Source organism: Uloborus diversus, unplaced genomic scaffold (assembly GCF_026930045.1).
Source record: "Uloborus diversus isolate 005 unplaced genomic scaffold, Udiv.v.3.1 scaffold_11, whole genome shotgun sequence".
Lineage (NCBI taxonomy): Eukaryota > Metazoa > Arthropoda > Arachnida > Araneae > Uloboridae > Uloborus > Uloborus diversus.
In genome coordinates, this window is record NW_026557765.1 from 2,669,695 (window position 1) to 2,696,931 (window position 27,237).

The following is a 27,237-nucleotide window of genomic DNA, read 5'->3' on the forward strand; positions in this document are numbered from 1 at the left end:
AGTCATTTTGCCTTCTGAATTCAAGTATTGAGTGAACTTTCATGTTCTGTAAATAATTTAAATATATAAAACTGAATCAGTTATCGGTTAAACTTGTGGTGTTTGTCACAATGTATCAAGTATCCCACAACGACAGACTGTACAGCCTTTATACATCAATCAAGACGAGTTTGAAAGAGCACTTGCACACAACAATCATAAACTAAAAGGTTTTGATTTAATTTCAATGCAATGCATCAACCATTTTAAAACTGCAAATTGAAACTGATTAAATTTTTTAATGGTACCCCCTAACAAGGAATCATACATTTGTTAGGAAATCTTCACGCATTGCAATTGAATACTCGTAGATACATCATTTTACAACCCACTCAAAACTTATACAGGCACTGTTTTCAAACTTCAGACATCACACCTTCAAAGAGTTAAGATTATACAACAATCCTTTACTTTATGTTCAGACTCATAAAATTTTTGCATTAAGAATTATCTGACTTTATTTAAAAAAATATACAATTAAAAAAAAAATGTAACAGAGATACAAACCTGTTCTGATTTGTCCATCGGCTTGTAAGACGACTCGAGAACGAAGGTCATTCTGTACCAGAGTTTGATGGGTCTCTGCAATTCCCAATTCCCAAGGCAGCCCGGCTCCTTTTATTCCGGTCCAACTACTTGCACCGGTTCCTCCATCATGTCCTGATATGGTGATGTGTTCAGCCTTACCCTAGTTAGTAGATTTAATAATTAAAAAACAAAGCTCGAAAAGTTAGTGTTGATTTGAGCTCACCAGCATAGGATATCTTTAAAACAGTGGATGATTATGATTAACCTTTAAATGCATCTTGTGGGCTTTTGGCAACATGCTCAATCTAAGTCTTCTAACATACTATAAGAATTGTTTGAAACTTTGTAAAAGCCAATAACCAAGAAAATACTAACTGAAGATACTATTAAATCAATTTTCAACTTGCAAATGCAGCCCCCCCCCCCCCCCATTTGGTGCAATTAAAAATGTGTACTTCTTTTATTTCTATAAAGAAAGCTTTACTAGTACAAAAATAGTAAGGCTTTTTTTTTCAATTTCATCAATATTTTGGGACATTTGATTATTTGTAGTTTTTTTAGTTAAAGTCCAATGTTGCAAATTAATTGTTTAACCATAAACCATCCCTAAATTAAACTATGATTTTAAAGTACTTTTCACATGATTTGAACAGATGTTTAAAGTCAAAGAACTTATTTTGAAATGCTTTTTAAAAAATCAAAATTTAAAGGTTACAAGACAAACAGCTGGCAATGGGGTTGTTTCCAAAATTTTAAAAGTATTTTTTTTCTGAAAGAGCATGCTTAAAAACACAGGATCTGACCATTTTTTAAATAATTTGTTTAAATTTTAATATTTTTTAAAAATTACTTAAATCGGTGTGCTTTTATTCTTTACGCTTCTTGCCGATGACATCACAAATAATGAAATGCTATTCAGTGTTGCCATTCACTGAGCAAAATATTTAATTTGCATCTTTACTCACGTGTATTGGCAACGATATGGTTGACAGCAAGTGTGGAGCGCAATTTTAATTCGCTTCTTGACCATCATAACGTGGAAACAAAGAAGAAACGTGCTCCAAATAGAATCCTTTGCGACGACATCAAGACCACACCTTGTTCGAAAAATTGGACAGTTTAAAAAATTAATTAAAAAAAATAACTGATGGGAAAATGAAAGTATTTTCTGGGTCTATGTTATTTTGTTTTTGCTTATTCTATCAATCTGAGTGACTAAAAGCATTACTTTTGACTGAAGGAAACAACCCCATTGCTTCTTCAAGAGAAGAATGTACGTTTTCACTATTTCAAATTCCTAGACAATCAATAAATGGATATTTTGATAATAATAAAAATGTGCCTCACATCAGTAAGTATGAAAAAAAAATCTTTTGTTTCTGAAGTGTAAGTAAAATTTTATCAACTTAATACATATTAAAGAAATAATATACATCCACACAGCAGTCTTTATAAAAAAAGACTTCCCCATAACCAAAACTAAGTTTCAAAAATCTCAGACGAAGATTTTTAGTTACAGCATACAAAATATTTATCCACAGCATTTATGCTGTTTCTGAGACACTGTTAAGTATTTTTTTTTTTTTTAATTTCTGGCTTGGCTTAGTTAAACTCGATAGAGAAATCATACTTAACATTAAGAGTTGAGTGCTCTTCAAACTTTATTAAAAAGATAAAAAATAATTTTAAATAAAAGCTTAAAATTTATCAACTACATTCAGAAAAAATATTTAAGAGTCTTATGTGTATAAAGATTTTAAAATTTTTACCTAGGCATTATTTTTTCAGTTAATAGTTCAGCAAAATCACAAAACTGATAGAAAAGTAACTTATTATAAAGAGGGAAATAGCATGTAGGGAAATATTTCTAAAATCTTGGAAACATTCAAAATGTAGCTCCCCGAAGCAGAATACTTTACGATGTTCTGCAATGTAAAATCACTGGGACAAAATTGTTCTGCATGTACTTCAAGCACTGTACGCGAAAAAACGCGACATTTCCCACAAATTGTGTGCAGAAAATCAAAATAGTTTCATGTAGTTTTTTTTTTTTTTAACTGTACTGTTGCTATTTATTTCTGTGGAAATGGGATATTTCCAGAAACATCACAGATTTCAGCCAAATGACTAATTATAGAGCACTGAATTTGGAAAATTAATTGATCATGAAAACTATAAAAACAAAAAATTTTAAACAAGGTGTCAAACCTAAACCGATTGAGATTTTCTAAAAAAATTTATATGCTTTCTAAAATGCATAAAGAGAGAAAAGATACCAATTTTTTTAAAAAATCGGAACCTAGGTGTCAAACCACAGTTTTTTTTTCGTTAATTTTACATGGCATGAAGAAGCAATTAAAATAATATTACTAAACAAAGAAATTACTGAAATAATAAATAAAATGAGTCGAGTTTGAGTTGCATATAATAAAACACCTCAAAATTCGTAATTTGCGAGAATTTTAGATTTTTTTCTAGGTAATTTTAAGAAATCTGCAGAATTTCTGCAAAAATTCTATCTTGAGTTGGAAGTTATTTGTAGAAAATCTACAGTTTTTACAGATTTTCTGCACCGCGGTTTCAGCAGAAATTTCAATGAAATTTGCAGAATTTCTGCAGAAAATTTGTCAGTTTTCCTCTCATTTTTGAACAGAATTGATCTGAGCTCAGGCATTTGTTTTGCGACGTGCGTCGTAAGTTTAGTAGTATTCTGCTTTGGGGGGCAGCTCTAACTGCAGACGTTTTGTTAAAGAGATTAGAGCACATTTTCTCATACTATGTCAAAATTGGAATCAAGCAACATCTTTTTTGCAGTTCTTCAATAAGTATAAATTATGAAGCAATTTTTCTTTATGTCTTTACTTTATGTAAGTGTTAAAAAATTTGTCACCACTATTTTTTTTTGAAATATCTCAAATCTAATTCATAAGAATTGAAAAACTTATTTCCAAAAATTCAATGCTTTACAACAACCCCCCCCCCCCCCCTCCTCAACAGAAATGTCATTTATTGCAAATGTAAGTTTGAAAATTCCTCAATACTGAATCTCAATCAGTGACGCTTTAAAAATAAAATCCATACCCTAAGACTTAATTGGAAAGCCAAAGCTTACCTTAGCAACACCAGATGCTACGACACCAACGCCAACTTCTGAAACCAGTTTGACAGAAATTCTGGCACTCGGGTTGGCACACTTCAAATCATAAATGAGCTTTAAAATGAAAAATTGAGTGAATTAACTCAAAAGAAGTGTAATGTTGAAAAAATAAATCAAAAAGTTAAAATCCTTTTTAGAACTTTCATCATATAAGGGCAACTTTTAGTTTTTAAAGTTTATTTTTTAAATAACTATTTGGCAAGAACACTTGTTCAGGAAAACATTACGAAACAAACATCATTAATAAAAGAAATTAAATGCATAAAATTTTATTTCACATAAACAAAATGTTTGTGCATAACTTTTAAAGCCAAGTAACTTCAGAGTGCAATAATAAGATCTAAGACCCATAACCTAAGACTTATGTAAGACCCATAAGCAAAAATGTTAATTGCAAAATATATCATTCAATAGTAAAAATCATGTTTTCTTGATAGAGTAGTTTGCAGTAGACTTACAATTAAATATGGGTTTTGGCATAAATATTAAGCATAGAATTATATAAAAAATGCTAAAATTTGATAAATATTTCTAAAAACACATGCACTACTTTTTTATACCATCCATTTTAAATACCAATATTAATAAAAAGGAACCAAAAATTCTTTGAGTTTTTTCTTTTCAAGGCCTCAAACTGGACTGATGACAATACCTGCAATCATAAAAAGCAGACCCTTTCATAAAACTTGATCACAAAAACTCCTTATTTTCTTTACTAATAATAAAGCTCAAGGTCTCGCTGTCTGGAGAACGTCTGTAGGATGTCTGGATCTCTCTGATGCTCATAGCGGCCTCGACTGTTCGGCTGATTTTCATGAAATTTGGCACAAAGTTAATTTGTAGAATGAGGGTGTGCACCTCGAAGCGATTTTGCAAAAATTTGATTTTGTTCTTTTTCTATTTCAATTTTAAGAACATTTTCCGGAGCAAAATTATCATGAGATGGACGAGTAAATTACGAAATTACAAGAATGCCTATATAGGGGAGCAAAGGGGGGATCGAGCCCCCCTTCAAAATTAGAACTTTCTTGCTTTTGGTACTTTTCTTTGCAAAAATGTAAAAAAAATTTATTCTCCAGCCATTAATGAATAAGTTATTAAAAATGAAATATTTTAATGACTCGAATCTGTCCTGAAATCTGTTTCCATGGAGAAAATACCCTGCTAATCCAAAGGGGAAAATATCTGAGCCCCCCCCCCCCCCCAGCTATTTTGCATAACTTCGCCCTTGCGAAATTATCATGATGTAGAATGAGAGAGCGAATGAACATAGCCAATTGGCGAGAAATTCGTTATCCATTATTTGTAAATATACAGGCGAACCGAATGACCTTTTAATTTTCAACTACGGGCAAAGCGGTGCGTGTACCACTAGTTCCAAATAAATGAACAATTCCTTTCATCAGGAGAATATCTTCAAAGGGTTTAATTATTTTACCTAATCTTTGAATGCAGTTAATTTAATACAGTTAAAGTCGGGACAAAATCCAGCAAAAAGACTGTTCAAATTGTTTCTTTACAAAGTCTTATTTCTGTAAATACCAAAGCATCAGAATTAATTCATTATGTTACATGAACTTTTTAGCACGATATCAATCATTAGCTAACAGAAAAAATCTTGGTTATCCGCAATATATAAAATTAACGCAACGTTTTAAAACTGCATTTCAAAAACGTTTTTCGAAATGTTTATTTACTTACTTCCGCCAAATCTTCAATTGAATAAATGTCATGATGAGGGGGTGGACTGATTAGACCAACACCAGGAATGGAATGTCGAGTTTTGGCAATATCTTTTGATACCTTGAGGAAGAAAACAAAAGAGAAACTCAGAAAATTGTAGAACAAGTTTTGGTCTAAGAATTGAAATGAAAAATAACGATACACGATCCTCCTCAATGTGGCATAGATGTCTACAGTTTAGCAAAACACATTTAAGTTTTCATGCATAACTTTATCAAAAGTTAAAGAAATTTGAAAGGCTGTCATCAAAACTAGAAAAAGTATGATTAAATTAGCAAAACAGACAATTGTATCCGAACAAGCATCAATATAAAAAAATTTTTGTACAGGTAGACTCGAGATAGCCCATTTCCCCTTTTTGCAAAAAATTGTCACTTTGGCTTTGAAAAAGACTTTGTAAGACAAATTTAAGAACTATAACCTATTCATGAAGGAATTGCATTTATATGGAAAGTTTATTGTTTGCTTTCCAGCACAATACAATTTCTAACAGCATTCTTAGAACTTTTTAATGGTTTGAAAATTAAAAACACTGAACATGATATGACATCTCTTTCATTTTTTCTTTTTTTAAACTACACTTAAGATATATACTTAGCACATTTTTTGGAAAGTATTCAAATCTGAAACTAAATTCAATTTAGAAATGGTACTAATGAGAAATTGTATTTTGATCAAACGAAGTGAACTCAATTAAACAACCTTTAAAAAACATAGACCCTCGTTTTAAGCGGGGGTTACGCTCCACCGAAATGCAGCGTAAATTGAAACGGCGCAAATTGAGACCTAATACTAGTGTTAAAATAGGGGTTTGGTTCCGCAGATAACAAAATACTTCATCCTAGTGACGACTAACTGTACAATAAGTTCAATGTGTACTTATATTGACTTTTATACACAACATGCATAAAGAAAACATAGATTAATTTCGTGTCCTGTTCATAAAGAAGAGCTGGCTATGATACACTTTTGGCAGTCATTAAGAATCTTTCTCTGTAATTCTTTGCAGAGCATTAACGCATCCATGATCACTTGCGTCATTTCCACATTAGAATCTTCCTTCACTAACAAATCAGAAAGATCATTTCTATTGTCTAGGAATGGCTCAAAATTTTCAATGTGAACGATTTTCGTTGTGCGTCACCGATGTTGGTATCCTCGTTGGTTTTGTCCTCCTTTGTCACTCCTAAAAGCTCTTCTTCCAGAGTTTAATAACTTTACTTCTGGAAAGAGCTCTGGAATCAATCGCATAAAATGTTTCCAGTGGCCTAAGCTCGATTATCAGCATGCCAAAATGCAGTTGGTTACGCATAATCTGCAATCTTTAGGAGTTAGGATTTTGAAAGAAGGGAAAATTTTATCTGTTTGCATTGCCGCATCTACGTAAAACCGAAATTCATAGGTGTAAAATAAAATAAAGGTGTTAAATCTTAAACCGCGTAAATAAACCAGCGTAAAACGAGGGTCTACTATCTTGCAAAACTGAATTAAGTGTTTAAAATCAGTATTGTGCATATGAATGTGACTGAAACTAGAAAACACCATTGGTGTGCAGGAAACGCAAAAAAAAAAAAAAAAAAAAAAAGAAAAAAAAAAAAAGAAAAAGAAATCACAAACAAAAGAATCCAATATGAAAAACAGCTGTAGTTTACTTTATGTCCAGGAAGCTCTCCTCCTTCTCCAGGTTTAGCTCCTTGAGCCATTTTGATTTGCAATTCATCAGCGTTGGCTAGGTACTCAATAGTGACTCCAAATCTTCCCGAAGCCACCTATAATAAATTACAATCAATAAAAAGCAACAATTAATTAGCTTAAATTTGTATAGTACAAAACTTCAAACATTACATGAAAGACCAACTTAAGCTAACGAAGAAAAAGTTTTAAAAAAAGTATACAAATGCAAGAATATATTATTTTTAACATACACAAGCAGTGGCACACACAGGAATTTTGCAAGGGGAGGGTCCGAGATCAAAAGCCTCATTTTCATATTATACCCCAATACGTCGTCAAACATATTGACTTGGTTTTGTCGATTCGCGAGAACGGAAAACAGTAAAAAAATAAACTATTGAATAAATAATTAGCATTTTGTAATGAAATATACTTAAACAAATTACTAGAAAGTAAAATAATTTTACGCTTTTATTTTTCTTATAGTTAAGAAAAGGATGCAGCAAAGCAAATTCATCGTTGTAGAAGCACTATCAGAAGTTCATAGAATCTCATTTTAATCTATAAATACAAAACTAAAAACATCGTTATTATAGTGTGTTCATTTATAATCACCATTCTGCTTCTTTTAGGTCATTTGTTATACAAAAAGTGCATAATATTTTTAAAAATCTTTTAGCATATGGATTTTATTTTTTCATTTATTAAAACTGAAATTATTGTTTGCTTTGTTTGGAAATATTTTACGTACAAAATACATAGAATCGTAATCAATCGGGGAAAAACAACAAGACTTATGGGAGGGGTCCGGACCCCCTGGACCCCTCCCTTGCGTACGCCACTGTACACAAGTGTTACTTTTTTGATATACCTTATCATTTTGCATAGGCCTAATAATATATGCATTGTACTTGATGTACCAAGACCTTTCTGCTTCAATGTTTAAAAAGAACGTAAGAAATTTCAAGTGTTGAAATGCTCATTTTGACAAGAAAACTAAAATGTTGATCTCTAGCAGCTTAGAACATAATTCACTCTGCTGTAAAGATACTAAACAATGTAGCAGCTGAAACAAGTCTTTTTATGTCTATTATTTCTGCCAAGCATGTATAAACCTTTTTAAGAAAAAACGACAATTAAACTTGATAGTATTGTACAAGTTTTTTTTTTTTTCAAATTTAACTTGGCTATTAAATTTGTTAATTTTATTTTTTAGGTTTTTTCTTCATTATATTACCATTATTGCTGTTGTTATTGTTAAAGTTTTGATTTTGTACCAAGGAAGTTGCATTAATATAAAACTTGAGGGAATTACTAGTTCAGTTTAATGTTATGGCTTATGGAAAATTAAGCAACAATATCATAAAAAAAACACTTGAAAGATTTATAAAATTCAGTTACATTAGACATAGCAATGTACCATTTTTCATGATAATATCGAAATTTCCAAACTTGAAAACTAGTCCTTTTTGGAGACTAGAATTACCTAAAGAGATAATTATAGAAACTGGTTTCTTAAAAGAGTGCATGAATAAGATTAGGTCACCTACATAAATGCAACAGTTATTTTCTTAAACAAAAGCTGAAGAAATAGCAAACTGCTTCATTATTTATTCAGTGAAATATGCAGTAAAACCTGTGAAGTTGACCACCCTTGTAAGTTGACCACCTGTCTAAGTTGATCGCTTTTTTCAGGCACAGAATTAGCCCTTATCAGAAAATCAACCTTTGTAAATTGACCACCTGTTAAAGTTGACCACTAAAGTAGTACACCGCAAGTGGTCAACTTACACAGGTTTCACTGTATTTAAAAAGTAACTCACCTGCTTTATTGCAGACCTGTAGTTATTGTTTGGATCAGTGACAATGAACCTATCAGGGTCCTCCCCTCCTTCTCCAGTGTTGGACTTGCCCCCAACTCTATTCATTGCTGCTGCAAGTGTTTTGTGCGTTTCTACAGATATGCTGCCAAAGCTCATGGCACCTGCAGAGGAAAAAGAAGAAATCAGAAACCTCTGGCACAAATTAAGTTCATAATCTTTTTTTTTTTAATCAAAGACAAAGAACTACAGAAGTATAACTTCAAGGCTGGATCTCGATGATTTGAATTTTAATATAATGGAAACAAGATGAAAAAATATTTTCTTTCTTGGAAGCAGGTTGAGCATTGATTGTAAAATTTTCAAGAAAGTAATTACTTAAGTGTCAGTTCTTTAATTCTCGTAAAAAAAAAAGTGTGTACTTTAAAATAACTCAATTATCTTCAACTAGTCATAGTCAGCACTGATATCTAACACACAAGTCAAATAAGATTTTTAAAAAATATATCCAGTATAAGAATAAATAGATTATTTTAGACTTTTTGGCATATGGCTTGGCTTTTTTGGAGTATATTGACCTGGTTGGTCGCCTTATCTGAAGAATGATATTTTTGTACTGGAAAGGGTTCAAAGAAGGGTAACTAAATTAGTAAGGGGACTCTCAGATTTAGATTATGATACCAGACTTAATAGGCTTAACGTGTATAGCCTGGAGCAAAGGAGAGTCAGAGGGGACATGACTCAGTTATTTAAATTTATCAAAATGAAAGATGTAAATGGATTAAATTTTTGCGGGGAAAGCAGGACAAGGGGTCATTGTTTTAAGCTATTCAAATCTCAGGCTAACTTGGAAATCAGGAAAAACTACTACTTTAGCAGGGTCGTGGGCACTTGGAATAGCTTACCGGAAGAGGCGGTAATGAGCAAGGGAGTGGATAGCTTTAAGAGGGCCATTGATCTTCATTGGGGACTAATTAATTGACTAGGACCAGCCTAGCTGGGCCCAGAGCCTGTTGCTGGTCGTCACATTTGTATTTGTATTTGAAAGATGCAAGGAAAGGGTTTTTAAACACTAAAAGCTCCAGCAATTATTCAATTATGCAAGGAAAAAAGAAAATGTGTTTCTGTCAATTATTTAATTGATTTTAAGGTACACAAGACAGTGTCTTGTAATTTGAATAATTTTCTTTTCACTAAAATAAATCATAAAGTTAAAGAATTCAAGAAAATTAAAACCAGAATGAGCAATCAATGTCTTGACTAATCTGTATCTATTTTACGATGAAGTTGTGTCTCTAATTGACCAGACATTTACTTAACTAGTTTTACCAAATCTTTATTCAAACAAAAGACTCCTGCAATCTTACACTGATAGGACACACACATTTTAACAACAACAATAAACGAGCTGATGTGTGCATCACATGGCTTTTTTTTACTCCAACTTAATGTCATTTCCCCATTACTGGCAATTTTAATGTGATTCAATAGTTTACTCTCTAAAAATCACCAACAGTGGCCAAATTGAAATCGGATAAAAAAAAACGCCAAATTTGTCGCCAACTTGGCGACCAAACGACTGGCGATATATAGCCAAGTGTCCGCCAAATTATAACACCACTTGAGTTTACATCAAAATTAACAATGATTCCCCCCCCCCCCCAAAGGAGCAAAAGACCCCTTTAGAAACAACCGAATGCAACCAAAAAGGAAGGTGCACAACTAGACCCCTCCCCCTAGGAGTCTACGTACCAAATTTCAACTTTCTAGGACATACCGTTCTTGAGTTATGCGACATACATATGCACATACATATATACAGACGTAAGGAGAAAAGTCGTTGTATTTTACTCGGGAATCGTCAAAATGGATATTTCGGGTGTCTGTACGTTCTTAGGTACATATGTACGTGTGGTTGGGTCCAAAAAAAAAATCAACATTCATTCGGGGGTGAGTAAAATGGAAATTAAGGTCAATTTTTGAATGAAAATTTTTTTGAGAATACAATACTTCCTTTTTTGTAAACGGAAGTAAAAACAGTTAGCTTCCTTATATGTTGAGAAGCAGCGCCATCTGATCAAAACTTACTTATTTTGTTAAAAAAAATATTTAAAAAAACATCCAAACTGAATTTTGTACTTTCCAAAAAAAAAGTACACAAAAACTACAAACAAAGTAATGTGCCTACATTGTACAATAAATAAAGGAAGTAAAACTATAATTTGGTTATAAAGAATGTAATTACCTGTTGCAAAACGCTTGACAATCTCTTTTGCTTCCTCGACTTCACTAATGTCTATGGGAGAGGAAGACTTAACCAAATCAAACTGTCCTCTGATGGTACATGCCCTAACATTGGCCATGGTGATATCGACAAATTGCTCGTAAGCATTCTTGTTGTTAGATCGAGCAGCATCCTGCATTTTTTTTTAATCAAACAAAAGGTGAATTAATGCATGTAACTATACTGAAAATATTATGCATCAGCAAGGTTCATTAAGGGGTCTAAGGACCCTTAACCTTCAAAATTTTCAATTTTCTGGAAAAAATATATGTTATGCATAATTTAATTCTGAACAATTTGATACCTTATTTATTACAATACGCAAACAACTTTTCAAGTTATCGTGAAAATGCGTGAACTTTCCCCATACAGATTTATGTTTACAACAGCTGTTTAAGCCTCTTTTTCTCAAGTGCCCGTTTCTCGTTTTGCGTGCGTGATATCTTAGAAAGTTTCTTATGCATTTTCGTAAAACTTTTCATGCATGTTTGTCTGATTTATTTTTATGACCTGAACCTAAATTTTAACTAAAAATAAAAGTTAATATTTAAAAATAAAAATATTTTCACCCAAAATTTCGCAAAATTTTGATATTATCTTAAAAAATTAAATAATTTAAAAAAAATAAATAAATTTAGTTTCAGATCATAAAAATAAACCAGACAAACATGCACAAAAAGTTTTACAGAAATATATAAGAAACTTTCTGAGATATCATGCAGGCAAAACGAGAAACCTGAGAAAACGCAACCTGAGAAAAAGAGGCTTTAACAGCTGCTGTTAGCAGAAATCTCTATGGGGAAAGGTTACGCATTTTTTCGATAATTTCAAAAGTTTTTTGCATATGGTAATTAATAAATAAGGTATCAAATTGTTTAGAATTAAATTAGGCATAACCTATATTTTTTTCCAGAAAATCGAACATTTTGAAGGTTAAGGGGCCTTAGACCCCTAAAAAACTTCTCAAGCATTTTCAAGAAATTAAAATGAGAATGAAGTCAAAAGTACTGTGGTCTTAAATCAATTTGTTAAACCAAATCAGTTACGAAAATATAATTTGTACCTCACCTGCAAATTGGCAATAGCTAGAGGATCATTAATATGTTTTTCTCCTCCACTCCGCCAGTGGTAATTACCAGGGTTCCTGAGAACCATATTATCACAGTCACGATCACTATACGCTATGCGGTGTCGCTCTAAATTTTCTTCAGCAAGAATTTTGAAGGTGATCCCTCCTATCCGGGATGGAGTATTCTGCAGAAAAAATATTTATCAAATATATTATAACCAATAAAAAAAAAAACAGACAATTTTTAAACACGAAGAATTTTAAAAAATGTCTTATCTACAATGCTACATACACATATCAATTCAATCAGTGACAAACAAAAATGGAGTTAAAGATTTGAAATATCCTTGCAGTGGTGGTAAAAAAAATTGTATCACCCGCGCCGCAAAGGAGAGGAATATCATCCCGACTGCATTCAACACACAGTCAAGCACCCCGTATCCCAGATGATTTGGGGATGTATTTCTGATCAAGGAGTTGGTGGGCTTCACTTCGTGCTAGGAACAGTAAACGCTCACGTGTATATTGGCATTTTGGAGGAGAAATTGCCTCCTACTATCAGGGATCACTTTACTTCAGTTCCGAACGTCATTTTACGGGATGATTCTGCTCCGTGCCATAGGGCATAACTGGTAAGTAACAATTTAAAAGCCTTTATCCTGCCATTAGACTTAAATTGACATAGGGATTAGTATTTTTTTTCTCTAAACTCACACGCAGGTTCAGAAATGGAAAAATGAGCATGGGGTCAGCAGTTTGCCTTGGCCCGGAAGCAGCCCCGATCTACGTAAACAATTATCGGATTCCTGCTGTTAAATGTTTATTTCAAAAGTTTTGCAGAATTTGACATACATTCATCGTTAACCGGTCGACCAAAACTTCTCACATAATCCCACTGTTGTGAAAATGCGAGGGTGATGCAATTTTTTTTACCAGCACTGTATATGCATCCAGTTAATGAAAAGCTGCAGCAAGAACTTACTTTGAAACAAAAATCTACAACCTCTTCATTCAAACCAACAGCTTCAAAGATTTGAGCACCTTTGTAACTCTGAAGCGTAGAGATTCCCATTTTAGCCATCACCTTTGGAAAAGAAAAAATAATCCTCAAAAATAAATAAATTTTACAATTTTGTAAAAATAAAGAAAAATAACAAGAGAAACACACATAACTGTTACAATTCAATTACAATTCAAATGAAACCATTTCCTTTTAAATGGCCATAATGCAGTTCAAGATTGATAAATGCATTTGTTTTTTAAATTTTAAAGTACCTATAGCAAAATTTTCAGTTCAAGATGGGGTAATGCAAGTCCTTCCTAAATTTTCCAGTAAATACCTATTTCAACTTATGATAAGCCCTTAACATAAGTTATATTATGTCAATGTCATTTTTCGCAAAACCCAAGATTGTGCTCATAAGATTCCCAGGATCCAAGCAAGAAAATGCAAGATCATAAAATTAATCATTCTTAAAATTTTTTTTTTTTTTTACTTGCTACTATTGTAGCAAGTAAAACTATATACAAGTAGCATGTATATACTTGTTGGTAAATTGTTAAGTATAATAACAGATTTTTTAAAAAAATACTAAGCACTTTTCATAATGCACTAAAAAAGATAAAACAACTTTTCTGGGTCACAAAGGACAGTTTCAGTATTCCTGTAGTTTTCAATTCTTCTAAAAAAATGACACCACAAACGAAGAAAAGTGTGGCTCAAGTCATGTAGAGAATTTCTTATTATCTAGCTTTCAATCATAAGTTTGAGTGTTGAAACATTCATATTTTTCTTAACAGGAAAGTTTGGTTTGAAATGACCTGAGCCGCACTTTTATCCGTTTGTGGTGTCATTTTCTTGGAAGAATTAAAAACTACAGGAATACTGAAACTGTCCTTTCGGACCCAAAAAGTTATTTTATCTTTTTGAGTGCATTATGTAAATTGTTTAGTATTTTTTTTTAAAAATTCAGTTATTTTATTCATTTTTAGTGTAAATGTATTTCAGAAATAGAATAATGTTACCATCCCGAAAGATCACCTAATTTGTTCATATAAATGTTCCATTACTAAAAGAAAATGCACCCTATATATACGTGCGTAAAACGTTAAGTAATTGGCCATAAAAATTTATCCTTGTTCGTCTCTAAGATTTATTTATATGCTAATTTAATTAGAATCATAAATATTAAAAGGTTTCCCAAACTAATTTATGTTTCAAAACATACAAGTTACTCGTGATAAAAATCTTAATATGTATCTTTACGTAGCCCCGAAATCATTACCAAAAATCCTAAGAAAACAATGATATTGAACAAATTTCATGCTTTTTGTTTTTTTGGAACGAATTCTTTAAAAAATGAAAAAATCATGCATTCTTGATAAAAGGGTGTTACGGGGATGGATAAATTCACAAGAAAGGGGAAGTGTTTTTTTTCTTCTTTTTTTCTTTGTTTCTTCCTCATAATCTTTTTATAGTCACAGCATGTGTAAAAAGAAAGGGGGGGGGGGGAAATACTAGCTTGCATAGCCACAAAATTATATTTCAGTTAAAATATGTTTTAAAAGTTAAAATATTTATTAAATGTATCTTTACTATCAATATAGTGCAAAATCCAGGTATTCTAGTTACAATCCCATAAACCCAAGATTTGTATTGAAAACCCAAGATCTTCGGGTGGAAACTCCAGATTTTTTTGCCTTGCTTATGAGCATTAAAGGTGTGAATTGGGTTCTTATAAAAAAAAACAAGTAATAAGCTGGGAATAGGGAAAAAAATAAGGATAATCTTAACCAGAGCAAATTTGTTTAAAAGAAAAACAGAGAAAAATGACCAAAATTTGAAGGAAAAAAAGTATTAAAAATTTTGATCGCTTGAGATTAAAGACCAGAAGTTCATGGGGGGGGGGGGGACTAGATGTGTTTCATCATTTGCAAATGCAACATAAATAAATCTGAGACTTTTATAAAATTATAAGATCTAAGAAACACAATTCAAGAAAATTCACTCACTTTGGCAATCCCCCTTTCCATGGCCTCGACATAATTCTTGAATATCATATCCTCGGTCAAACTTTCGCTGATAACGCCTTCGTCTTGCAACTCGGCCATGCTTTCGAAGACCAGGTAAGGACAAATGGCGTCTGCCCCGTAGCCCAGAAGCACGCACATGTGATGAACTTCCCTGTAATGGTATTATGCAATCAGAAAGGATTCTTTTCGCGAAGAACGTGATCGAAAGTCAGATTATTAGACTGATGATTTTGAATTACCTTGCTTCTCCAGTTTCCAATATGAGACCCACTTTCATTCTTTGCAATTTGTTGATTAGATGATGATGAACTGCACCCAAAGCTAACAAAGCACTGGAAAGGATTTTTAAAAATATGTCAACAAGACGTAACAACTCAGCATTACAAAAAGAAAAATAAGGTCTTGATTTAAGTGATTGAGCAACAGGATTTTACTTTTGTACAAGGGAAAAAAATAGAAAACTATTGAATGTTTTAAACAGCTGCTGTTAATGCTTTTGCTTATATAAGTGCTTTCTCTACCACCAAGAGCAACTTGGGGTTTTGGCTTTGCCAAGCAATACAAGAGTTTGCTTTTTGGAGGAGAGTTTGCGAAAGCCACCCCTCCGGAGGTGTTTCCTTGTTTTTGGAAGTACAATAGTACAATTGTACTGTACATAATACTTGTCTGCGCTATAGATAGAAAAAAAATATTGACAGAACTCACCAAGGGGTCAGGGGGAGCGCACCAAAAGAAAAGGAGTTTGAAACAGATTTATATTGTTTTGTTTATTATATTTATGAATGACATCAATGAAAATATTTCTGGAAGCATGAATTGTTTTGCTGACGATGTAAAAGTTATGGGGATTGTCGAAAATGAAGAACAAGTAAAACAGCTGCAAGAGGATTTAGATCACATTACTAAGTGGGCAGATAAATGGGGTATGGCAGTTAATGTAGGGAAATGTCAAGTGCTACACTTAGGTCATGGAAATAAGCGTATGAGATATCGTTTACAGGGTTCAGTCATAAATCAGGCAGAAAATGTTATGGATCTGGGTGTCCTTATAAATCAGGACTTCAAGTTTAGTCAACAGTGCAGTATTGCTAGTAACAAAGCCAACAAAATGCTTGGGTTCATCAATAGATCTATTTCAAACAAGTCTAAGAAAGTTCTTCTGCCTTTATATAGGAGTTTAGTAAGACCTCATTTGGAGTATGCTGTTCAGTTTTGGTCGCCTTATCTGAAGAAAGATATTTTTGTATTGGAAAGGGTTCAAAGAAGGGTAACTAAATTAGTAAGGGGACTCTCAGATTTAGATTATGATACCAGACTTAATAGGCTTAACATGTATAGCCTGGAGCAAAGGAGAGTCAGAGGGGACATGATTCAGTTATTTAAATTTATCAAAATGAAAGATGTAAATGGATTAAATTTTTGCGGAGAAAGCAGGACAAGGGGTCATTGTTTTAAGCTATTTAAATCTCAGGCTAACTTGGAAATCAGGAAAAACTACTACTTTAGCAGGGTCGTGGGCACTTGGAATAGCTTACCGGAAGAGGCGGGTAATGAGCAAGGGAGTGGATAGCTTTAAGAGGGCCATTGATCTTCATTGAGGACTAATTAATTGATTAGGACCAGCCTAGCTGGGCCCAGAGCCTGTTGCTGGTCGTCACTTTTGTATTTGTATTTGTATATTGAGTGGTTTTGAAAAATACTTGGGAATACATCCTTTTTCCCCATTGAGCATGCAGCATCAGCTGGGTAAGAATAATTATGATTTTCTTCTGATCTAATGGTCTATTTCTTAACATTTTCTTTCTTTCTTTTCTTTCTTTTTTGTGAATAAAGTTTAAAAACTGACAACATTTTGAACAGCACATAAGCTTTCACCAACCGAAAATCTGTCAAGAAATTTTTCATGAATCTTCGAAGACCAATACCATAACAGAAATGGAATGAAATTAGAGTTTGAAGCTCAATATGTAAGAAATAGAAATCTCTTACACTGATAGTAAGATACAAATATAAAGTATCTACAAACACAACTCAACAACGCACAACTATCTGCAGGTATGTAAAACAATAAACAGCAGGTAGGTAAAATTTTTAGTAATGCAATGCTTATTTTGCTTTTAATCATGTATCCATGATAAAAGAGATGAACTTTTTCATTAATTTAGCTACAGATTTTGAAGATAAGCGTAGCTTAATATTGATATTAATTAAAAATACTGGGCAATGGACATAACTGCAGCAAATGTATCTGCCCAGTAACAAATGTATCAATGCATCTGTATTATCGAGCTATGCTTTTGTCTTCTCTACCAAAAATCACTTTAATATATACACTGCATTGTTTAATTCCACAAAACAAACATTAAATACCCCAAAAGTTTGGTTCTACTAAAATTTACCTTTTTTTAAAAAAAAAATGCAATATAATGTGTCAAGAATTAATATGAAAATGCTTTGATGCCAATCAAAACAATCACTAATTATTTTCCATCTTCACTTTCAGAAAAGTTGGCCTTTTTAAAAATACCATCAATTTGTTGAAAATATCTAAGAGACAAAGAAGGTTTTAAAAGTAAGTCTCACCTGACTGGTATGTAGTCTCGACCTGCCTTCTTATCGGAAAGGATTACCAAAGAGTAATCATTATCGGCTGCACTGCTTGCATCCGCACAGATTCTTTTCAGGGCTGGAAGCAGCCCATCAGCAGCTTCTTGAACAGGATAAACAATATCGATCACTTTTGTCTGAAATTAAATTTAAAATTCAGGAATTGTGTAACGTGAACAAACAAGTCCAAAGTTTAAAATTGATACAATAGTATCAAAAAAGATGTGCATGTTTTTCAAAGATTTTCAGAAAACTTTAAATTATGTTATAATGTCCCTCAACATAGGTGTTTGGTCAAATGCAATTCACAAATCAAGGCTTTCACTAAGTGAAATTTCATAAAATGTGAGCTTCTTTACTAATACTAAAGTAGAAAGTCTCTCTGTCTGGATATCGTGATCTCTCTCTGTCTGAATTTCTGGATCTCTGTGACCAGGGGCGCCGACTTGCAAAAATCATTGGGGGGGCTGGACCAGTTATCACCGGGGGTTTAGGGGGTTATGCAATCCCATGGAGGTTCCTCCCTCCCCCCAAATAAAGGTCGATTGTTGTGTCTTGAAAATGCCGATTTACATATTTTCTGGTGTGTATAATTTAAAAAACAAACAGTATGTGGCATGGCGTTTTCAAAGTAAAACAATCCAAAAATTTGTATACAAATTTTTCTGGTTCAACTAGATCATGTCACTTGTCTTAGTAAGAGACATTTTTTTGTTCTATTTTATGGGGAGTCATGCAGTGCCGTAGCTAGGCATGGAAAAGGTAGGGCGCTTGACTTGCATTGAAGGGCACTGCCAGAGACGCCGACTTAAAAAATATCGGGGGAAAGGGGGCATGCCGCAGGAAATTTTCTAAATTTGAGATGAAAAATAGTGAGTTTTAAAGTTTTTTTTAAATCATATAATCAACATTAGAACCTCGAAAACTCGACAAGCCCGACACATATTTTTTAACCGACTTCAAAAAGGAGGCGGTTATCAGTTCATACCGTATGTATGTTTTTTTTTTGTTTGTCCACTCATAGCGTCTCACCTAGTGAACCGATTTTGATGATTCTTTTTTTAATGGATAGGGGATGGCTCAACTTAGGTCCCATTACTTTGTTTGACCATATTTGTTCTTTAGAAAAAATGTTATGGGCAAAAAACAGTACATTTTATGCAAATTCCCTATTAAATGATATTGTAGCGAAGTTCGCACTAGTCAACCGTGGATAACGGTGGCTCAGTGGTAGAATTCTCGCCTCCTACACGAGCGACCCGGGTTCAAATCCCGACTAGGACAAAGTGAATTTTACTAAAATTTTGTTTCTACTGTTTCCCGTATTTTCTCGAATGTTCTATTAATTTCTGTATCTTTCCAAGTCTGGAAAGTTCCAGCACTTTCTCAAGTTGTATATAAGGAGATGTAACGTTCATTCGTGGTTCTGAATAAAGATCTCGAGTTGAGACTAACGAGTATTCGCTTCATTTGGCTTTCACATTGTCTTCGCTATCTTCATCTTCGCGACAATATGAAACTCATTGTTATAAAAGTTTGGTGCCATATAACATTAATAGTAATTGTAATGATAATTTTGAATAAAGGCTTTTCTAAAGCAATACAGTGATATAGAGCCAAACTTCTTACTAGGTAACTTCTTACTTTTACTGAAATATCTACATTTACACTAAAAAGAATGAAATAAAAAAATTTTGAAAAAAAAAAAAAAAAAAATAGAACCAACTTCAAAATTGCTCTAAAAAGTGAAAAATAATTTTATTCTTTAAACACCATCGATAATGCTTTTAAGCATAATTTTTGAAGTTGGCGCAAAAAACGATAGATAAAATCATTCACAGTCATAATTCAACTACAACTATAAATTCAACCAGGCCCAGTTTCTTCACTATCATATAAATTATGCATTGATGACAACATATTTGAATAACGATATAAATGTTTTGTTCGTAACTTTGGATGCTTTTCTGAAAAAAATATGAACAAAGCATGGTTACACTGGATTTTACGTTTTGTTTTTTGCGCCAACTTCAAAAATTATGTTTAAAAGCATTATCGATGGTGTTTAAAGAATAAAATTATTTTTCACTTTTTAGAGCAATTTTGAAGTCGGTTCTATTTTTTTTTTTTTTTCAAAATTTTTTTTTATTGGCTTCGAAAAACGGAAGAAATAAATACAAACACAAACAGTATTTTTGTAAAAAGGAAATTTAATTTACGCATGCTTTTTAAGACCATTTGTTTTTACATTAGAGACATCGGCTAAATATTTAAGTGTAAACGCAGTCTCTCAATGTCTAGGTCATTTTTGAAAAACTCAGTTGATTTTTCAAAATGTTCTCTTCTCTTTCACCTCTGTTTAATAAAAGCAAGCACTCTTGTTCAACTGCAATGACCTGTGTGCGTCCAGTTGATGTAAATCGCCCAATAATGCAAAATTGCACCATTTTACAAACCTCAATGTATATTGCCTTGTAGTACAGTCAACTCCCGTCTTACGCGAGGGATGCATTCCAAGACCTCTCGCGTAGGTCGAATTTTCGCGTTGTGGAAAAGGGTATGTGTAAAATTTTTTATAAACGTACCCAATTATTTTAGACACTTGTAAACACCCCCTCAAACTGTTAAAAACCATCTCTTAACTAACAGTACATTACTGTCTCTTACATAAAGAACTGAATGTTTACTTGTATTTAAAAAAAAACGTTTTATTCAACATAAAATACTGCTACGATGTACAAAATCAATGATTAATGGGAAAGAAAGAAAAAATAAACCGGTATACGGTAGACACAGTATATAGTAAGAAAAGCAGATGCATCTTTAGTTGTACTGTACAGTCGATCAATTAATGATATTCGTACACAATACATGAGCAGTTTCCATTTTCATAAATTTTTGCAAGACACTACTCGGTGAATTTTTACGGATTTCCTTTTCTTGACTTATAATTGTATGCATGGAAGAATCACTCATACCTAATTCTCGTGCTACCTTCAACGCATTTTTTAGTTGACCATCAGCTTTTCAAGAAGCTCTAGCTTTTCTTTAATTGTCATGAAACTTTCTCTTTTTATCTTCACAAACTTTAGACGAAACAGCGCTCTTAGGTGTCATTATATTTCATTAACTTTCGCATTTAAAATGAAAAGGGAACTTCTACTCTCAGCGATGGTAAAAGGACAAAGATACATTCATGAAAAATAATTTTTTAGTAGCCAATAACAAAGCTGATACGAACAGACCACGATTCCCTTCCGAGAATTTTCGTGTTGCGGTGAGGAATTCGCGTTAGGTCTGAATACTGGAGAAAAAAATCATGTTATAGCTATTTCGCATAAGTAGCGCGAGTCAAATGTTTTCCTTTGAGATTTTGAAAGTGTGCGGTGAGCTGCCTTCATTGTTTTCATACTTCTTTGGTACACGTCGATTCCGAGGAAGGGAAGGATCATCATTTTGTGAAGGTTTTCTTTTAAACACGATTCCCAAAAGTATTCAAAACTATCACGCCTCCCATTTTATATACAAATCAAACTCTCATATATATTTTTCCAGATCAGCAACACTTAGGTGAGCGCGCCGCAGCGCTGCCCACCGGCAACAGACTTGACCCGTAAGTTCGCGCACTGGGACAAATTTTTACAGTACTCGCAGCACTGTAACACTATCATCATTCGCACCACTCGTTTTCAGTTAACCTGCTTACACAACCGTAATAATTATTTGTTTTAACTCATTACTGAATATATTTTACAAGGTAAACTATCTTCAAACAAGGAAAATAAAAGATAAATTTATGAGTTTAGAAAGCATAATGTAACTTATAATTTTCTTGATTTATTGGGGGGGCTCTGCCCCCTCAAAAATATTTTTGAGGGGGCTCGGGCCCCCTCAAGCCCCATGGAGTCGGCGCCACTGTCTGTGACACACATAGCGCCTAGACCGTTCGGCCGATTTTCATGAAATTTGGCACAGAGTTAGTTCGTAGCATGGGGGTGTGCACCTCGGATTTTTTAAAAATTCGATTTTGTTCTTTTTCTATTCCAAATTTAAGAAAATTTTACCAAGCAAATTATTACAACGTGGACGAGAAAATTACCAAATTACCATAACGTGGAACCGTAACATGGGCGAGCCATTTAACATAGCAAATTGGCAAGAAATTCATCATCTATTATTTGAAAATATACAGGCGAACCAAATGACCCTTTCATTTCTTACTACATTCAAAGCCATGTGGGTACCACTAGTAAAAATATAAACCTGGATCGACCTGCATAAGGACAACAGGAAATCGAAGGGTTAAGTTTCAGCAATGCAAAAAAAGTAAAAATATTCAATTTGAAATTTCAAATTGTGGTTGCCTTAAGTATCCATTAAAAAGCTTTTATTAATCTAACTTACTTTCCAGCCTTTGTATGTAGTAGCCTTCAGAGCCTCAATGTCTTTTAAGGATAAAATGGGTTGCTCCAAATACAGACGACAGCACTGTTGAGCACTCGGTTCTAAAATGTTGGCTGCGGGTCCGATAGGACATGCCTGCGGGAAAAAAGAACATTTGAAAACAATGAAACAACAGATTAGATGAAATTTTTTTCCAATAACGGTGCACACACAATTTGCAGTGTCAAAAGCAAGCACTTTCAAGGATTTTTCATGACAAACACTAAGGATATGGTACAAATGAAAAAGTAGAGCTAAAATACAGAGAAGTAACACAAGTTAGATGCATTTAAACTTCTGGACTTACAGCATGCTAGTTGTAATGAATTAACTATACATTTAAGACTAAAATATTTACACTGGTGTCCAAAAGTTAAGCATAATTCATAAAATGCAAAAAAAATCTGTACATTTTTGTAAAATTATATAAAGTTACTTATGGAGATTCATTGGTTGAAGAAGAAACAATATGTTTATGCAAAATAGTATAGTCGATGGTGTCATGCGCGAATTAGGTGCGCGTTTCGGAATGTGGATAAAACAGCTCGCACGCTTTAGAGAGTTCAGGCGCGTTTCATGCAATTGCTGTACCAAGAAACATTGGATCTGATGAAACAGAACTAAAAATGGCACAAAGATGCCAATTGGACATGATTGCGAAAGAAAGAATCGTTGGATCGATCCCAAACGCGAAGTGTCTCGTATTCTTAATGTGCCTCAGTGTGTAATCTCGAGACTGTGGCAGAGGTTTTCAAATACGGGAGATGTTACCCGCCGACCAGTACCAGGTCGACCAAGAGTCACAACCGCAAGCCAAGATCGTTTTCTGGCAATTTCTTCACGACGTCATAGGGACAGCTGTGCCAGAGAACTGGGTTCGGCGCTCAGTGCCGTCACGGGAATAACAATTTCGAGGCAAACTGTTTACAGGAGGCTCAATCATGTCGATCTGTATGCCAGAAGATCAGCAGTTTGCATTCCTCTCACATCAGCGCATAAACACGCTTGTTTAAACTGGAGCTTGCAACATCGGCATTGGAGTCTGGGACAGTGGGCCAATGTGATGTTCAGTGATGAGTCCCGCTTTACTCCACAGAATGATTCTCGTCAGGTAACAATCTGGAGAGAAAAGGGACTTGTTTCCAACCACAAAACATAAGAGAAAGACATCACTTTGCGTCAGCAGGAGTAATGGTGTAAGCGGGCATTATGTTGGATGGCCGCACCGACCTCCATATTTTTGAGACAGGCTCAGTCACTGGTCAAAGATACAGAGACGAGGTTCTTGAGCCTTATGTTCGCTTGTTTCGAGGTGCTGTTGATCCTGAGTTCATATTCATGGACGATAACGCGCCATGTCACCGAACAGCTGTGGTCGATGACTTCCTCGAATCAGAAAATATCCAGCGAATGACGTGGCCTGCGAACTCCCCTGATCTGAACCCTATCGAGCATATCTGGGATATGCTCGGGAGACAACTTGCAGCCCGTTCGCCCCCGCCAAGCTCCGCTCCGGAACTAAAAAGGGCTCTCCAGCATGCTTGGAACTGTTTAAGCCCACAACTCATCCACCACCTCATAGAAAGTATGCAGCGTGCCTGGCAGTCAGAGGTGGCCATACACACTATTGAACTTCAGCATCATCTTTTAAAGAAAAAATTTTGTGCGAAGAGTAAACTCCTCATATGCCTAATTTTCATTTAAACTATTTTTTGGGATGATAAAAGTAAATATTACCGTTTTTTGAGTAGTTTCCTTATTTTGTAACCGTGTTGCTCTCGCATATCACGTTTCCCCCTATTTCGATGCATGTTTCTCACATTACTTACATAAATAACAATTATGCTTAACTTTTGGACACCAGTGCATATTGTATAATTAATGCATTTATGTGCCACGACAAAGCATAAAAAAATTATCTAAAACAGAGTGTATTAATACATATTTTTGAAGTAAAACACATGTTTGTTTGAGGCAAGTATGATTATTTTATTCATCCATAGCAACCACAATTTTTTAAGATACATAAAATATTAAATTTAAATTATATATAATACTTTTATGTCTGCATATTTAATTGAAAAACATAGTCAAGTTACAAGTTATGTTGATGTAAGGCAGATCCATTTTTGCCAGTACATTTATTAGTATTTTTCCACCTTTGGGGGGGGGGGGATCTTTGTAGGAGGAGCTTTCTGCATGACACATTTCACTGCAATAATTGCGTACTAGGGTTGTGGGAATATAAGAAAATCAAGGATTTTCCAGATGTTTTTCCACATTATTCAAATTTGCCAGGAATTTCAAGGCCTTAAAAAAGAAAAGAAGTTCAAGGACTTTTAAAGTGTTGCATATCATGTGCGCACCCTGTTTCAAAGCACAAGAATAACAGTTGAAAATATATTTAAAAAGTACTTTCATAAAGAACTACGTTAAAATATTTATTTTAAGATGTTTATCCACTAAAGGAATTGATTGCACTGTATATCTAATCAAGTTAATGAGTCATGGTAATATCTGTGATATTAGTCATTATATATTTAAAACAATTTTGTGACTTAAGAAACACCATAAAATATGTGAAATCATATTAAACATTTTAACTCAATTAACTGCAGTGTGTATAATTGTTTCATTTATTTATTTATTTATTTATTATTGCTGCTATTAATATATATATGAAACATCATTCAAGATAGCATAAAATTTGGCTAATTACTTTGAATATTATAAATTACGACCACCATGGAATTTAAATAACTATCTATCATCTCAACATTTACACAGCAAAAATGATTGCACAAGTATTAACTTTTTTAAACTGACAATTAAAAGAAACAGCTCACAAAAAATGAATAATATGTAAAAGGCAACTACAAGTCTACAAAAGGCAAATACTAAGGAAATTTACCAACGACATGACGATCCTCTCCCTAAAGGGGTCGATGGGTGGATTGGTGACCTGAGCAAATAGTTGCTTGAAATAATCATAAATCAAGGGTTGGTAAAGAGAAAGACATGCCAACGGAGCATCATTGCCCATGGAGCCAAGAGCTTCTTTTCTAGAAAGACAAAGACATAAATGTAAAAAAAGAAATCCCCTTGCATTACTTAATTTAGGATGTTAATAATTAATTTCAATAGTGTTATTTGTTTTTCTTTGACAATTCAAAATCTTAATTAATAGATTAATTACTGAATACAGTTCTAGCATTAAAATATTTTTTTAGAGTTCATTATGCAGAAATCTGCTGTGCTAAGCACACAAGTCATATCTGCACTTTTTGTCAAAAATGAGTTGCGGTCACCAGGTGGATCTATGTCACATATTTCATCTAAATACGTTTTATGATCATTTGTCAATGGAAAATATCAGTAAAAATTTTTTTAAAAAGTAGCATCTGGATCGAATACATGGAGGCACTGAACTTTAAATGCAAATTTCTCCTTTTGAACTCAACTGCAGATACGACTTTTGTGCTTAGCACAGCAGAAATATACATTTAAAATAAAGTAAGAAATAGCAATGTCAAAAAAGCACAATTTGCAGTTTACTGCAGACACGTGTTTCGGCGTTACAGAAAACGCCATTTTCAATGCAAAAAGTAATGAGCTTATGGATGAAAAGACATCTTCATTCATAAGCTAATTACTTTTTGCATTGAAAAAGGCATTCCTTGTAACGCCGAAACATGTGTCTGCAGTAAACTATCAATGTTTAAATTTTAAACATGAATGTTTTTCCACCAATGCCAAACAACTAACGCACACTGAATGTCTAAAGCAGAGAGGAGAAATCGTATACCTACTTTGTATCGATCATTGGAACTAACAACAAATTTATTGTTTCAATTGTGTAGGCAAAGAGAGCCAATCTTCTGTCCTCAACAGCCTGGCTCATAGTTCGCTTGTTAGGATCCAACTTTGGGTGACTAGTGTGATGGCTAGCAGCATATCCGGCAGTGTGCAAATCATCTAATGTAAACTGAAAAGAAAGAAAACTTTTAAAGGCTAAATAGTTTGATTTGACAACTTAAATGATTAGAATGTAGTTTTGGCACAAACATGCACATTAATCAACAACTAAAATTAAAAATTTCAAAAACTCCGACTGAGTTGCAAATGCAGAATCAAGAGGGGAAATCGAAAATCTTTTTAAAGCCTTATATTATTAAAAATTAGTGTCAAGTATTTTATTTGCTATTAAACAGAAACTGGCAACAGATAAAAATTTTAAATCATTGCTTTTAATTTCCTTGTTAACCAACAATAAATTCGGTTACCAATCGCTTGAAAAACGGCTTAGTCGTACTTAAAATCTGCTTTAAAATACTGTTATAATTAAAATTCTACATAACATGGAAGTTCCAAACACATTCTATCAGATGCAGAAAATTTATCTTTATTTTGTTACTAAAGTTTTAAATATGTTTTCAATGCAAAAATCACAGGAAACATTTTAAAGGTTTTTAATTAATATTTTCATTAATTAAAGTCATCCAAAGATGCAACCTAGCTAAGAACACTTAATCAACTCTCCTTTTGAATAAATTAAAAAAAAAAAAAAAAAAATCGGCCCATCCGTTTAGGCATAGAGCGCCACAGACTGATACACAGACACATCAAACTTATAATCCTCTTCTTTTGTGTGTTGGGGCTAAAAACAAGACTACAAAAAAAATTATTGGGGTCATTCACAAGTAATATCATGCTTTGAGGGAGGAAGAGGATTTGTGATAAGAGAGAGGGAGGGGTTTAACAAGTATGACGTCACTTTGTATAGCAACCTGTTTATGAAAAATAGCGTGACAAGTGATAAGGGAACGGGACGGGGTAAGGT

The 27,237-nt window shown here is 33.4% G+C and overlaps 1 protein-coding gene across 1 annotated transcript in view; it reads right to left on the bottom strand.

Moving 5' to 3' along the window:
• Positions 1-27,237, bottom strand: part of LOC129232157 (uncharacterized) — a 69,742-nt gene that overhangs the window by 21,887 nt on the left and 20,618 nt on the right. Inside the window, exons 8-21 of the mRNA XM_054866397.1 lie at positions 26,207-26,382; positions 25,309-25,459; positions 22,359-22,493; positions 17,931-18,091; positions 15,587-15,679; positions 15,327-15,498; positions 13,297-13,398; positions 12,314-12,499; positions 11,207-11,378; positions 8,965-9,125; positions 7,120-7,236; positions 5,426-5,527; positions 3,680-3,778; positions 547-727 (exon numbers count right to left, since the gene is read on the bottom strand). Coding sequence (XP_054722372.1) covers positions 547-727; positions 3,680-3,778; positions 5,426-5,527; positions 7,120-7,236; positions 8,965-9,125; positions 11,207-11,378; positions 12,314-12,499; positions 13,297-13,398; positions 15,327-15,498; positions 15,587-15,679; positions 17,931-18,091; positions 22,359-22,493; positions 25,309-25,459; positions 26,207-26,382 — 2,008 coding nt within the window. The remainder of the gene's footprint in view (positions 1-546; positions 728-3,679; positions 3,779-5,425; positions 5,528-7,119; positions 7,237-8,964; positions 9,126-11,206; positions 11,379-12,313; positions 12,500-13,296; positions 13,399-15,326; positions 15,499-15,586; positions 15,680-17,930; positions 18,092-22,358; positions 22,494-25,308; positions 25,460-26,206; positions 26,383-27,237) is intronic.